This window comes from Odocoileus virginianus, unplaced genomic scaffold (genome assembly GCF_023699985.2).
Source record: "Odocoileus virginianus isolate 20LAN1187 ecotype Illinois unplaced genomic scaffold, Ovbor_1.2 Unplaced_Contig_16, whole genome shotgun sequence".
NCBI classification, from domain to species: domain Eukaryota; kingdom Metazoa; phylum Chordata; class Mammalia; order Artiodactyla; family Cervidae; genus Odocoileus; species Odocoileus virginianus.
Window position 1 is genome coordinate 1,523,857 of NW_027224333.1, and position 14,740 is coordinate 1,538,596.

At 46.6% G+C, this 14,740-nt stretch overlaps 1 protein-coding gene across 2 annotated transcripts in view; it reads right to left on the minus strand.

Annotated features, from left to right (window-relative positions):
* CLCN4 (chloride voltage-gated channel 4) overlaps positions 1-14,740 on the minus strand; it is a 73,294-nt gene that overhangs the window by 18,987 nt on the left and 39,567 nt on the right. For both annotated transcript variants that reach the window (XM_020901293.2, XM_020901294.2), the window contains exons 5-11: positions 13,175-13,362; positions 10,283-10,405; positions 4,706-4,912; positions 4,525-4,605; positions 2,905-3,450; positions 1,295-1,481; positions 6-404 (exon numbers count right to left, since the gene is read on the minus strand). In XM_020901293.2, coding sequence (XP_020756952.1) covers positions 6-404; positions 1,295-1,481; positions 2,905-3,450; positions 4,525-4,605; positions 4,706-4,912; positions 10,283-10,405; positions 13,175-13,362 — 1,731 coding nt within the window. The remainder of the gene's footprint in view (positions 1-5; positions 405-1,294; positions 1,482-2,904; positions 3,451-4,524; positions 4,606-4,705; positions 4,913-10,282; positions 10,406-13,174; positions 13,363-14,740) is intronic.

Sequence of the window (14,740 nt, forward strand, 5' to 3'; positions counted from 1 at the left end):
CTCACTTATGGCAAGAATCAGCTCTCTTCTCTGGGCAAAGCCGATGAGGCGCTCTGAGTCCCTGGAGACGACCACAGGGAAGCCGTTGTAGTCAGTCTCCTTGATGAGTGTCTCCACGTCCTCGACAGTCATGCTGTCCTGGGTAAGCACGGACAGGGGCGGTTCCCCCCGCCGCGGCCGCATGACATCAGTGGCCAGCGTGCGGTGAGTGAACTCGTCCTTCACGTCCAGGAATGGGTACCCATTCAAGTGGATGTGGGCCTCATAGATGCCTTCCTTTCCGAAGGCATCGGCCACCCACTTGCTGGTCACGGCTGCTGCCATCAGGGGTACAATGTACTCGAGGCCTCCTGTTAATTCGAACATGATGACCACCAATGATACCGTCATCCTGGTAACGCCACCTGCAACACAAGAGAAGAAGGGAATCGCAGGACTCCACTCCACACCTGCAAGAGGACATGAACTGTGGAGACAGACAAGCCGGCTCCATCCTGGCCCTTGTTCTACAGGGATGGTCCTACACAGTGCCCATGCTCAGACCTCAGGAAACACAGCCTCGCATCAGCACCATAAGTCACATCTGTCTGGGTCTCTTCTCCTGTGAGTGACAGCAAGCTGTCTATTCATCCAGGACCACACCCTTTGCATTTTGATAAGTGGATCCTATATGGGCTCTGCAGGTTTCTGTCTCAGCACATGTGGCTCTTTTCCCAAACCCCTCAAGCTGGAAATGGTAGAGATTTTTAAGGGCTAGAGACAGCCATGTCCCAAGTGGCTCAGTGGTAGAGAAACCACCTGCCAATGCAGGGGACGTGGATTCGATCCCTCAGTCAGGAAAATGGCCTGGAGAAGGAAATGGCAACCCACTCCAATATTCTTGCCTGGAAAATCCATAGATGGAGGAGCCTGGCAGGCTACAGTCCATGGGGTCCCAAAGAGTCAAGCACAACTGAGTGGTTAAATGATGACAAAGAACAGACAGGAGATGCACTCACCCTTGTGTCCCTTGGTATTCAAAGGAAGAATCCAAACTAACTCCCAATCTTGCAATGAGAAACAGCTGGAGCCGGGTCATTCTTCCTTCACTGAGGTAGGGGTGGGGGAGGGCTGTCCTATAGATTCTAGGATGTTGAGCAGCGCCCCTGATGCCTACCCACTATTTTAGATGGTACAGTGGCAAGATGGCAGAGATCCCATCAGCCTGGGTCCCTGGATGACTGAGCAGAGAAAAGCCCTGGGCTACTCATATCTCTCTCTTACACACACACACCCACACACACCCACACAGTACCTAGGCAAGCTGCAGCCCCCACCATGGCATAGAGCCCTGGGGTGACGCAGTCTGCACCGGGCCTGCACCAGTTCCTGAAGATGATCCAGTCATGGTGATGGTAAGCCAGCTGCTCCACACCGATTCCCACCATCCTGCCCGCCATGGCTCCCACAGCCATGCTGGGGATGAAGAGGCCGGATGGGATCTGCAGGGAGCACAGGAGAAAGATGCATGAGGGAAGGGGTCCCCATTCCTGCCGCCACACCCCCCAGCAAACTCGGCCTCCCTCGACAAGCTGGTATCTTCCTTCAGTCTTCAAAGGCAGGGCAACGCTTCAAAATATGGGTCAACTGGGAAACCGTGGACCAGTGATCTACTGTGACTTGGAGAGAATGCAATTTTACACTTTCATTTCCTTGCCTACAAAAGCTGGCCTAGTTTGCCTGCTGTGGATTAAAGGATGATAAGCCCCACTGCAAATAACATTCAAAGTGAGCATCTGTCACTTGAGATACCCACCACTCTCTCTCCCCTCACCCATCATTCAGATCAGCTTTTAAAATTAAATGTCACGCCACAGCATGACAATGGAAAAGCAAGGCCTTCAACTGTTCACAGGTCAAATAAAGAAGCTAAAAACATCAGTGGACCTGCCTTGCATCTTCCAAAAACCTTGTCATGGACTTACTGCCCTCTTGAATATACAGCGGCCAAACACCTGTCAGAGACTATATAAACCGAAAGGCCTCAGTAATAGCATGTTTTGTATTTTGCTGTGCGAGAATACATGTTCATCTCTTTAGTCATCAGACACGTAGTACAGAACAGACTTGACTCAGTTCACAGAGACTGCATGTGGCTGCCAACTGACCAGCAGCTGCATTTATGAACTGCAACCCCTTCCTGGCTGATTGTCATGAATCTGAGGATGGAAGTGGGTCTTTAACCAAATTCAAGTTAAGTTTGGATCCTCCAGTGTAATTTCAAGAGTGTGTGACATTCCTGAGGAAATTATTCCTTGAACTTCTCTTATCCCCACCCCACTTCATCTAATCCCCTGTGACTTCAAAGCAGACTTCTCCCTGCAGGCACCAGAATGAAAATAAATTCCTCTGCATCACAGACAGTCACCTGTTTAATAACGTCCATCCTTCCTTGTTCTCAAGGCAAAAAGTCAGGTTTGTGTTTGACCACTGCACCCAAGTACACAGCTTCTCAAGATTTTTTTAAAAAGAAACAATTCATAGAAATACCACAAAAACAACTGTGGTGGAACACAATTGGGTTCTGAAAGGTTCCCAGTGTTCTGCTCCTGGTCTGAGGTGCTGGTCACACAAGTGTCTTTTGTGAATATTCACCAAGCTGGACACGTCTCCGTGTGAATGATATACTCTGAGCCTTAGCTTCTTCGCTTGTAAAATGGGGTTAAAAATCTCTACTCCACAGGCTTACTGTTTATCAAAAGTGTTGTTTTTTGTTGGTCAAAAGAATGTCAAGTGTCCGGCACCTGAGACCACTCAGCAAAGCTCAGCTCCCCCTTTCTCCTGGTATGATCGGATTCTGGGGTCCCATCTCCAGAAGGACAGGGTTGCCCCCCACCCCTGGCACCTTCCCTCCCCTTCACTGACCTTCATGCCAAAGGTGAATATGGTAATGATGATCTTGAAGATCAGCGCCAGGGCCAGCTGCCAGATGGCCGTGTAAACTCCAACCCCAGCTGGCCGGTCAGGGATGTCATCCACGGGCCGCGTCATGTTGGGGTCGTTGATGTAGTCACACAGCTGGGAGGACTCAAGGGCCCCACAATCATTGAAGAGCTCGGAAATGAGCTCGCTTGTGCTGCGGCGTGTGTAGGGGTTGGGGTAGGCAACAATAGCAGTGATGGCAGTCACCGCGATGACCTCCAACACTGGGTACTTCCCCAGCTTGGTGGTCTTGCGCCTCCGGCACCAGGCAATGTTGCAGCGGATGAAGAGGGTCCCCCACAAGCCCCCGAAGACCCCAAGCAGGATGAAGGGGAAGAGCTCAGCCATGTACCAGGGCGTGTGATACTCCACGTAGAAGAGGACGAGGCGGCTGTTCCCGAATGGATTGATGGATCGCAGCGTGAAGGCTGCCACCAGGGCCGCAAAAAAGGACCGCCACAGGGTCTTTAAGGGAAAGTAATAGCTGACCTGTGACCAACGAGTGAAAAATAAGAGACTGGTAGACAAAAGAGCTGCCCCAGAGCCCCAGACCCCCTGATCAGCAGCCCCCTGCAGGCATTTGCCATGAAAGTCACTCTCAAATCAAAGATGGGAGGAACTTACTTCCTCAATCAGTGGTGTAAATAAGGCCCAAACACACAAAGATATCTTAAAGGACTCTGTCTAAAATTGGAACAGATACCATTTAAGGGGCATTTGAGCTATTTTATATAGAGAAATGAGAACACTATATCATAATTCTGTTTATGGCATAAAGAGCCTCCTAAAAGAAAATCAACCTTTGATTTGATCCTCCAGACAACAGATTCTGGGTTGAAACTCCTGGCTCAGCAGATGTATCTGGAGGGCGCATGAGTTAAGAATGGTTTTTACACTTTTAAATGGTTCAGAGAGAAAAAAAATCTATATACATGTAACTGAATCATGGTGCTATACAGCAGACATTAACACAACATTGTAAATCAACTATACTTATCAGGGAGAAAAGATTCTGAGACAGGAAATACTCAAAAGGAGGACAATACCTAGTGACAATGATAGAAAATTCAAACTTCAGCATTCATAAGGAAGGTCTTTTTGGAAGACAGCCAGGGAGCACACGTGCATGTGGTCTGCTGCACCTGCCAAGCTACAAGGGCCATGCTCAGTGGTTGGGACTAGGCGCTGAGACACACAAAGCCTCAAGTATTTACTATCTGACTCTTGACCTACAACGTGGGCCGAGCAGTGGACTAGATCCATTCCAGTGGCAAAAATATAAAAATTGTTTATTCATTATGTTGTTTATGGAAGAGACAGGAGACTGCAAATCTCCACCCCCACCCCCGTCAAAATCACACTGGCAATTTTTAAAACAAGGCTTCAAAAAAAAAGGTATTTCACGGACAACACTGTGGCTCCTTCATGAGTTGCAGGAATCTCTCCATCCTCCTTTGGATCCAGTCCTCAAGAGGGTTGAAGAAGAAAGCCCCCTGCCTTGCTGAGCCCCCATGTGTTCCTCGGTGCTCAGAACCATGGGGCCCCTCCACTGCTCATGCTCACCTCTTCCAGACTGAAAAGCACACCCCCAATCGGAGCACCAAAGGCCACGGAGACCCCAGCAGCAGCCGCAGCTGACAGCACCTGTGAGGCAAAGAGCTCCCATCAGTTCCAGGTCTTTCGGGAAAGTCAGCAGATGCAGGTAAGCCCAGAGGGGGCGGGGCTTCACCCTGCGCATGCTCACCTCACGCCTTTTGCCCTCGTTCTTGCTGTACTTGGAGAAAAGGCTGCTGAAGAAGTTGCCACAGCAACAGGCCACGTGCACCAGTGGCCCTTCCTTGCCCAGGCTCAGGCCTGAGGACACCACCAGCACCAGCGTGACAGTCTTGATCAGCAGGGTCCACTTGCCCAAGTAGCCCCTGATGATGAAGCCACTCAAGATGGTCTTTATCTGAAACATAGGACGGAGAAGGTGGGGGAGTGAGCCGCGTCAGTGCCTCTGCTAGGAAAATAACACCTGCCTCCTCCGAGAAGCATCTTTCAAGTTGAGATTCACTAAATTGCATGGAATAGAGGCTGCTTTTGTTGGTAATTTAGCTATAATTTTATATTAGAATTTATATTAATGCCTACTTTTATACATTAATGGAACCCCCGAGACAATTCACTGCACGGTAAATCTTAATAATTCCGAGAGTAATGAGATCATTCAAGGAATGAATAAGTAATTATCAGTCTAATTTTACGTACGGCATTTCATCCTATGCAGGTTATCCTCTCTTGTGTTGAAAACATAAGTGTATCTATTGATTTTAACTGTTAATTTTTGACTACTAAAAGATGGCCAAGATAAAGAGACATCTGGCTAGCTTTGTTGCAAAGAAATACAACAAAATATCAATGGGACTTTAGATAGGGGTTGGCTAGCTATGGCCGGTGGGCCAAATCCAGACCACAGCCTATTTTCGTATGACCCACAAGCTAAGATCTTTAAAACCTAAGCTTTTAATCTTTTTAAATATGTAAACAAGGTAAAAGAAGAGGGCAGCAGAGGACGTGATGGTTGGATGACATCACTGATTTAATGGGCATGAATTTGAGTAAACTCTGGGAGACAGTGAAGGACAGGGAAGCCTGGCGTGCTGCAGTCCATGGGATTGCAGAGTTGAACACAACTTAACTGTTAGTGAGAACAGTTCCTCAATTTTGCCTCCTGACCCACAAAGCCTTGGCTTCCCAGGTGGCGCTAGTGGTAAAGAATCTGCCTGCAATGCAGGAGATGCAGGTTCAATCCTTGGGTGGGGAAGATCCCCTGGAGGAGGAAATGGCAACCCACTCCAGTATTCTTGCCTGAAAAATCCCATGGACAGAGGAGCCTGGTGGGCTACAGTCCACGGGGTCACAAAGAGTCAGACATGACTGAACATACATGCATGCACTGGATATAGAAACATCACCAATGGATAAATAACATTTTATCTTCAACCTCCCCCACAATCGGCTGAAATGAAGTGAGTGTTTACTGCCTAGCTAGCAATTTACAAGCCTGTAATCAGAGATTCATTAGACACAGAGTGACCCAGCCAATGAAATTCGTGGTCAGTATCCATTTTCCCATTGTATAATGCACACTGGGACAATCTCAGCTCTTGTCACCGTCAGGACGTTGATATAACATCAAAGTGCCTCCTAGTGGGCACTGCTCTACCAAGAAATCAGTTTCTCAAATAGCTAGCCCAGTCCTTCTCGAGCTTGGTGCTCAATGGCATCCTCTGGGGAATCAGAAACCAAGGAAGACTAGTTAATCGCCTCACCCGGAAATCTGATATAATTGATCTGAGGTGTATCATGGGCACAGGGGGTTTACAGACCCCACAGGTAATTCTAAAAGGCAGTCCAGGTAGAGGAGCACTGTTCCCATCCTGAGAAGAGCAATACAAGTATTCCTAATTTCTCACTATTTAAGGGCAGTCCTGAAACACTCTCTGGCTATTCATCACCTGTAATGCTAACACTGGAAATTTTACATGGGTTTGCACAGACCATTTCCATCTCAGGAATTCCTGACAGAGATCTGTTTTTCTTAATTCAAAGAGAAAGACCAACAGTGACCAAGCATGTGGACATCTGTTTGAAAGAACTCACTAAGCTCCTTCCTAGAAAACACAAGGGAGGTCTTCCAGCTCTCTAATGAGATGAACTAGCCTTTAACTAAAGGCACACAAACTAGCAGTGGTTAAACTGGTATTTAACTAGTGGTAGTGGGCCTATTTGAGCCTGTGCTCTGGGGAGCCCTGATCCCTTTATTTAAGGGATGTTTTATTATGCTTGCCACAATCCTGCCCTTTTGTATTGCCTAGAATAAAATTATCTATAATTTTTTGTCAGTTAGTTAATGTGGATTTGGACCCAAGGGTACACTTGAAGAGCATGATACCATTCAGAAAATTACAAGCATCTAAATTACCCGAGCCATTGCCAGCCACGACATGTGGTGAACTGAACAATGTGAGAGGTATTTTGTAATTCTCGAAAACGACTGAAGAAAATTGTCATGATCAAATTAGGGATTAAAGAAGGCAAATTCGTTCCCAGTAGATGCCAAAATCTAATCACCTGCTTTAATTTGAATTAATAGAGACTGAATCAAGCAGGGCTTTAAGGTGATGTATTGCAGCACATTTGTGACTTGATGATGGTAACTTTAAAACCTCTGTGCTGTGTGCTGTGCTTAGTTGCTCAGTCGTGTCTGACTCTGGGACTCCATAGAATGTAGCCCGCCAGGCATCTCTGTCCATGGGATTCTCCAGGCAAGAATACTGGAGTGGGTTACCATTTCCTCCTCCAGGAGATGTTCCCGACCCAGGCATCAGGACCTCCATCTCCTGCATTGCAAGGTGGATTCTTAACCACTGGACCACCGCACCCCAGATCACCTCCTATGATGGGAAGTATATTTTCTAAAAAGCTCATTTAGTGTCTTTGCCGAAATGAAGATCAGCCCGGTATCTCAAACTGAGTGGAGTTGGTTGTGTGGTTAGTTGGGTTTTGACTGGAAGGGTGTTATTTGTACCCATGAATGATTTCTTTGCATTTACTTTTTACTCTGCTCCTTTCCTCTAAGAACTGGGGTAAGTGTTAGGAATTTCCAGCTCTATTATAATAACAATGAAAATCTGCTACTACTGAGTCATAATAACTAAACTTCAATTATAAAATGTCCATTGGGTTCCTGACACTTGAAAAGATTATTGTGAACTCTTTTATAAATAGAAACATGAATCTGTTACATATTATATACAGCTGAAAGCATATTCACGCACCTACTATCATGTACCCACTCCCAAGTTTGTTTCTCAGTGGACTCCTCCAATCATTTCCTTGCCTTTCCTGATAGCTTTAGCACATCTAGGTATGACTAAACAGTATGCTTGTTTCATTTGGGCTGTTTTAGAGACTCTACAGAAATGGAACCATACTTCACATATTCTTCCCTAACTTACTTTTTCCACTTGATATCACTTTTTTGAACTTTATTGACATCAATGTGTTCCTTGCACTTTGTCATACAGGAAACAATGCTGAACTTGATATCTTGACTCATTTCGGGTTCAGCTGTCATAAATGAAGACGCCATCTGTGGATGAACGCCAGGTCCACCAGACGGCCTCCCAGAGTTCCCTGTCTGTGAGCTGGGCCATGCATCTCTGGTTCTTGGAAGAGGAAGATGGTATCCCTGCTTGCAACACCTTTTATTGCTGCCTTCAATTTCCCACCAATTCCCCACTACCCATCTCCTTATTTTGATAGGCAGCTTGAGTCCAAAAGCGCCTGTTGCTGGGCACTGGGATCAGAAACTAAGATGCCAACAATAATCTGCTCTCTTTGTCTCAATATCCAGTAAAAGGCAGTCAGTTCTGCCGGGATACTTGTTTGGAAAACACAAATTTTTCCAATGTGATTCATGCGTCGGGGCAGAACTTGAGCATGATGCCAATTTCGTGTCTGTTTCTGCACGATTTCCTCTGAGAGAAACACAAGGCGGAAAACTGCAGCCGTCAAACCGAGCCAACACACAAGCACACGTCTCGGACAACTCCCAGCTTGCATGCACACTAGGGCAGTATTCATACATTCCTTAACCATTTAACATGTGTCAAACTGTGCTACTGGTTCTATGTGGTTCCCATCTTTTTTATGTGCCACCAATGAGGTTTCTGGGCACTGTGCCCCTAACTCCATCTTCCCGACAAGCTGTGTGGTTTTGGTGATGCAGTTTCCCATCGTCCTATGACTTGGCATGCATATGGTACATTAGGAACTTCCCAGGTGGCTCAGTGGAGACACGAGTTCAATCCCTGGGTGGGAAAGATCCCCTGGAGAAGGAAAAGGCAACCCACTCCAGTATTCTTGCCTGGAGAATTCCATGGACAGAGGAGCCTGGCGGGCTACAGTTCATGGGTCACAAAGAGTCAGACACAACTGAGCACGCACGCATAGTGCACTGCAGGAGCACTGGCTGTAAGAGGAAACATGATGGTATTGCAGCTTATTTTTTAGGTTCCTCCAGCAATGTGTTAATATAAACTATCCAAAACTCAGCATGAACTCGCCTTCTTAAAACATCTTTTCCTGGAACAAGACAATGCTGAGCTTTCCTATCAATGAAGCTTTAATTACCCCAGCCCTTCCCATGAACCGCCCAGACCAGCGGTGCTGTTGGCGGTACTGTACAAACAGTGTGGGTCCGCTGCCATGACCGCTCACATCTTTACAAACTCAGTATCTCCACTGTCTATGGGAGCTGCTAAAGCACCAACTTGAAGGAGAATGCAACAGCACTGATCAGAGTGATCGGCTAAGAACTTTTAACATGATTTCTGGCTCAAAGCTGCACTGTCTGGGCTTTTCGGGAATTGGCTCAATTATGGTTTTTCGAACCCAGCAGATCCTCCGTGGTTTGAAGTTTGGTCCCGGGCATTCTTCCTGATCGATGAGGTCACTTCCCTCATGCTCTGGTTACCAGAAAGAGCTGAAAAATATTTATAAGAACTCTAAACTCACACGGGTGCATCCACAGCGCATGTAGTGAACATGGAATTTACTTTTTAAAGATTGCTATTATCCTCTCACAAGCAGAGCAAAAATGTGGCAAGGGAGTTTAATCAATAAACTTTCTGAACACCAAACTTCCACTGTTGTCCTTTTTCACATCTTATCATCGATATACTTGCACACGTGCATGCTCAGTTGCTCAGTTGTGTCTGACTCTTTGTGACCCCATGGACTATAGCTTGCCAGGTTCCTCTGCCCATGGGATTCTCCAGGCAAGAATACTGGAGTACGTTGCATGCCCTCCTCCAGGGGATCTTCCAGACCCAGGGATTGAACCTGAGTCTCCTGCATTGGCAGGCAGATCCTTCACCACTGCACCACCTAGGAAGCCCTAGATGCACTTAAGGGTTACTATAGGACCATGTCTGTGTGTGTGGTTAATGAACTCTGATTCTATAGGCTTTAAGACTTCTGCCTTGTCTGCAAAGAAAAGAACTGAAGCATCTGAGAATAAACAGAGCATAAATCCTGAAGCCAGACAGCTGGCTTCAACTCCCAGCTGACCAGCTTAGTGACCATGGGCAAGTTACTTAACCTCTCTGTTCCCCAACTATCAGATGAAGAATAACAGTACCGACCTCTTAGGCTCTCTGTGAGAATGAATGAGTGAACAGATGTCCAATGCTGGGAACCATGCTTAGCACCTAAGTGCCATGTAAGTGCCTGCTCTTCTAATAACTGGCACAAAAAGCCAACCCCCACTCACCTCGGGTATACCAGAGCCACAGGCATATGGTGCAAATACTCGTACCAGGGAGACGGCCAGAAATGCAAACAGCAATGCCCACAGGATGTACATTAGGTAATTCAGAATGTAAGCACTGGCACCCTAGACAAGACACAGAACAAGAAAAGACACGTGAGCCATTGCAGACCCAAGCAACAGGCATACCCCTCTAGAATGAGAGGACCCTCTGACCCGACTGGGCAGCTTTTCGCCTGGTCCTGTGTCAACAAAGAGGCAGGTTAGTTTTATCAGCTGTTGCTATTGCTACAGCAGTTCACACAGACACAGCACCAGCTGCTTTTCCAGGAGCTGTGTACACACATCTTCCACCAGGTGACACCTCAGCAGCCCTGGAAACTGTGAATGAGGCTTGGTTTAAATCGCTCTGTGCACTTGAGTTAATAAAAGGCATGTAACAGAAAATTCTGCCTTTGGCCCCCAGAAGGTTTGTTTGGTCTCGTCTGCGGTGGATCAGCCTCTTTGCTTTGGTGAAGGCCAAACCCACACTGTGATTAAAACCAAAGAGGAAGTGTGTGAATTGCATTTTTTAAACTTTTTATTTTGTATTGGGGTATAGCCCATTAACAATGTTGTGATAGTTTCAGGTGAACAGTGAAGGGACTCAGTCATACATATACATGTATCCATTCTCCCCTAAACTCCTCTCCCATCCAGGGGGAACTGCATTTTAGAATACTGCTACTCAGATGTGGCCCCTGGACTGGCAGCATCAGCTGGTGTGGAGTGGAAATGCAGTCTCAGGCCCTGCTCCAACATTCCAAATAATCTGATGTGTGGAGAACACTTTCTGAACCAACAACACAGTCTGGGGTCTTTGAGGCTGAGGACCGGGTGTGCTAGGCAGAGACTACGATTCTCCAAGGCCTCAGCTTCTTGCCACCATCTGGATCTCTCACATAATGAGCAGGAAAAACCAGGGTGCCTATAAGCCAGGCCACTGACACAGCCACACATGCGCCTGTAAAACACAAAAACATGCTCCAGGAGATAGCTCTAGCCTTTAACAACCAGAGATATTCGTACCTGATATGGTGAGAAATCAGGAATACATTTCACCCAGAGAAAAATGGACTTTTCTGCGACTAAAAATAACATCTCACCCTGGCTAACAGTAATTCTTTGAATCCAAGTATAAATCTTTGAGATGGTCAAGAAGCTAGACGGCCATAATTCCCCCCAAAGTGGGCAAGAAGAAACCAAACATGGCGGCCAGCCAATTCAGCCTACCCACCTCCATCCATCCAAGCGAGACTTTATTTTTGGAAGTGATGGAGAGCACTGAGGATGTGTAAGATTTCAAGAGCCCGTCAACTTCTGAGATTTGACAGAATTCATTTTCAACTCCACTGAGAAAGGTTGAGCAAAATGGCAAAGTACATTCCAGAAGTCTTCAGCAGAGGTAAATAAATTGGACAAAGGAGAATGGGGGAGCGAGGAGGAGAGTATGTATCTTTCAAGAACAGTTCTGTGTTGAACAGTCCTCACAGTACCCTAACGTGAATCCTGGCAACCTAGCTCCATATCACCTGGGTTTCTGATCTGTTGATGACCCTTAGTCATTGTGGTAACCACGGAACTCAGTTAGAAATTAACCCTTTTCCTGAACAAAGATTTGTGCGGATCTGAAAGTCAGAGTGCCATGAAGGCAAGCGCCTGGTCTGTGCTTCACTGCTACAGCCCCTAGGCTGGGATATTCCCGTTGCAGAAGGCCCACAAACATCCTCTCTGATGTGTTCCTAAGATGCACTGGAAGATGATAACTGTCTCCACAGGGAGACATCTGCTAGGAGGGCTAAGATCCAAACCCGGTAACAACAACTGCGGTCGGTGAGAATGTGGGAAAGCTGGAACCCACATACGCTGCTGCTGGAATGTAAAAAGGTACAGCCACTTTGAAAGACTGGCAGCTCCTCAAAAGGTTAAATACAGGGTTGCCATGTGACCCAGGAATTCCCCTCTAGGTATGGACCCCAAAGCAATGAAAACATATGTCCACACAAAAACCTGGAGATAAGCTTTCAAAGCAAAGTCATTCATAAAAGCACAAAAGTGGAAGCAACATGTGTTCCTCAGCTGTTGAGTAGAGAAATGACACATGCTATATGCAGACAATGGCATGTTATTTGGCCATGAAAAGGAATGAAGTCCCAATTTATGGTATGATACAAATGGAACTTGGAAAACATTATGCTAAGTGAATGAAGCCAGACACAAATGTCCACGGACTGTATGTTCCATTTATAAGAAATGTCCAGAATAGGCAAATCTGCAGAGGTAGAAAGCAGATTAGTGGTTGCCCAGGGCTTGCAGATTTGGGGGGAAATGGGGAGTGACTGCTGACAGGTACAAGGTTTCTTTGGGAGTGATAAAAATGTTCTAAAATTAGATTGGGGTGATGATGGCACAAATGTGTGAATACTCTAAAAGAATATTAGAATATTCACATTAATATTAATTAGTTAATATTAATTACACAGGTTAATGTATACACATAGAATATACTCTGGAATATGAATTACATTCACTAAAGCCATTTTTCTAAAACAATATCTTTTCTCCTCAGTTAGAAGAAATAAAAATCAACCCTATTTCTTTAGCATGATCAAAAGACCACGCTTGGTAAGAAAAATAAAACCAAATACCAGGTTTTAAAAACTACATACATTGTACACGTGAAATAGTGGGGAAGGACTTTCCAGTGGAAGTTTGAACCCTAGAGCTAGAAAAAAAGCTGAGTGGGAAGTGGCATTCATATTAGCCACTGACGAAGGTCAGAGCAGAAGGTGAGTGCATGGACAGTCCCCAGCAGCAGCCAGGGGCCTCCCAGCCAGGACACACCCAAGCACTCACCTCCGACTGATTCACCAGCAGCTCCGACCACTTCTGCCACAGGGGACACTTGTCCCTGTCCTCAAACGTGGTCTCGTTGGAAGTCCAGCAGCACTGCTCATGGCTATACCAGAAGGCGGACAGGCAGATGCCCTCTTTCAGGTCGGTCATCCAGTCGACAGCAAGATCGATGACCCCGGCCAGAGTGCCTGGAAGAAGCAGCAAGAGCCACTGAGATAGAAGCCAGCTGGGCCCGGGCAGCGTGGAGGGCAGGCAGAGATGCCCGTGCCCCAGGCTAACGCATGCCCCAGAAGCCTCTTCCATCAGTCTTGAGGTCACCTGAGCATGAGGCAGGGCCCATGGTGTGGCAAAGGTGGCGCCCAGCCCACTGAGACACAAAGGCCAATGATATACAGTCCTCGAGGGGCTTCGATCACACAAGGAGGGAGAGACCTGCAGGGCAGAGCTCACCACAACCCCCTGGGGCTTTCAGAACGCAGCCCTTCTAAGTTTTAGAACTAGGGTACCAACACCCAATAAAAGATGGAACCCCCTCAGCGACTTCTGGGGCAGGATGCTGCAATCACAAACTTATCTCTCCAGAAAAGACAATTCAGTCAAAATGGAGAGAAATCAACTATGACAGCCTCATCATTTCAATCAAATTTTATATCTAAATGGAACCCAACTTGAAAAATGTCACTTATTAGAATCTTCTGAATTTTTACATTTTGGTTGAAGGACTGAGGAGCAATTTAAGTAAATAACTACTCTAAAGGCCAATAGAAGTGGGATAAAATAGAGTGTGCAGTGGGTCAGAGAAGGCCATCTTACCAGAGTAATCCATTCCAGTCCTTTGTGAAGGCAGAGAATACTCTCAAGCTACCAAAGTTTTCAAACTTTTACTAGTCTTGACTACAATATTATTTCTCTGCCAGCATCAACACCAAAGGCAGCCATATACCAACAAAAGGCCACCTGGCCCTGCCACTCTCCTGTTTCATCAGCACTCACCCATTGCTCTTTCCAGAACTGCCCAAATCCTCAGCAGCACACAGGCTCTTTCCTCAGTCTCCGAGTTTCTCTCCAGGCTCCTCTCTCTCTACCACTAACCCCACACGCTGCCCACACCATGTTCTTGAGCACACCAGGCCCTCCTCTCTGCACCACCTCTGACAGCGCTGTCCTCCCCTAACCGGCTAATCTCCTATTTATCTTCCAAATGCTGGCATTTCCATCACCTCCTTCAGGAAGTCCTCCCTGATTTCCTATGTCTATATTTCCCAGGCATCCCACCATCCCCATACTTATCACATCCTGATAAGATTATATTTATATGTGTGTGTGTATAGATACATACACACACACAGTCTGACTAGTCTAGTGGGGCAGGGAGAGAGTCTCTTGTCTGGTTCATGTGCCACCATGGGAATCAGGCTAGGTATCCAGACCCTGTGTTCCCTTTAAGTGGGCAAGGGCCCCCAGCCTTGTCCACTGTTGTATGCATATCAGGTGTACAGCTGGAAATATATATCAGGTTGAATGAATGAGAGCAACAAATGAATGAAAATCAGAAAACTCAGGTCC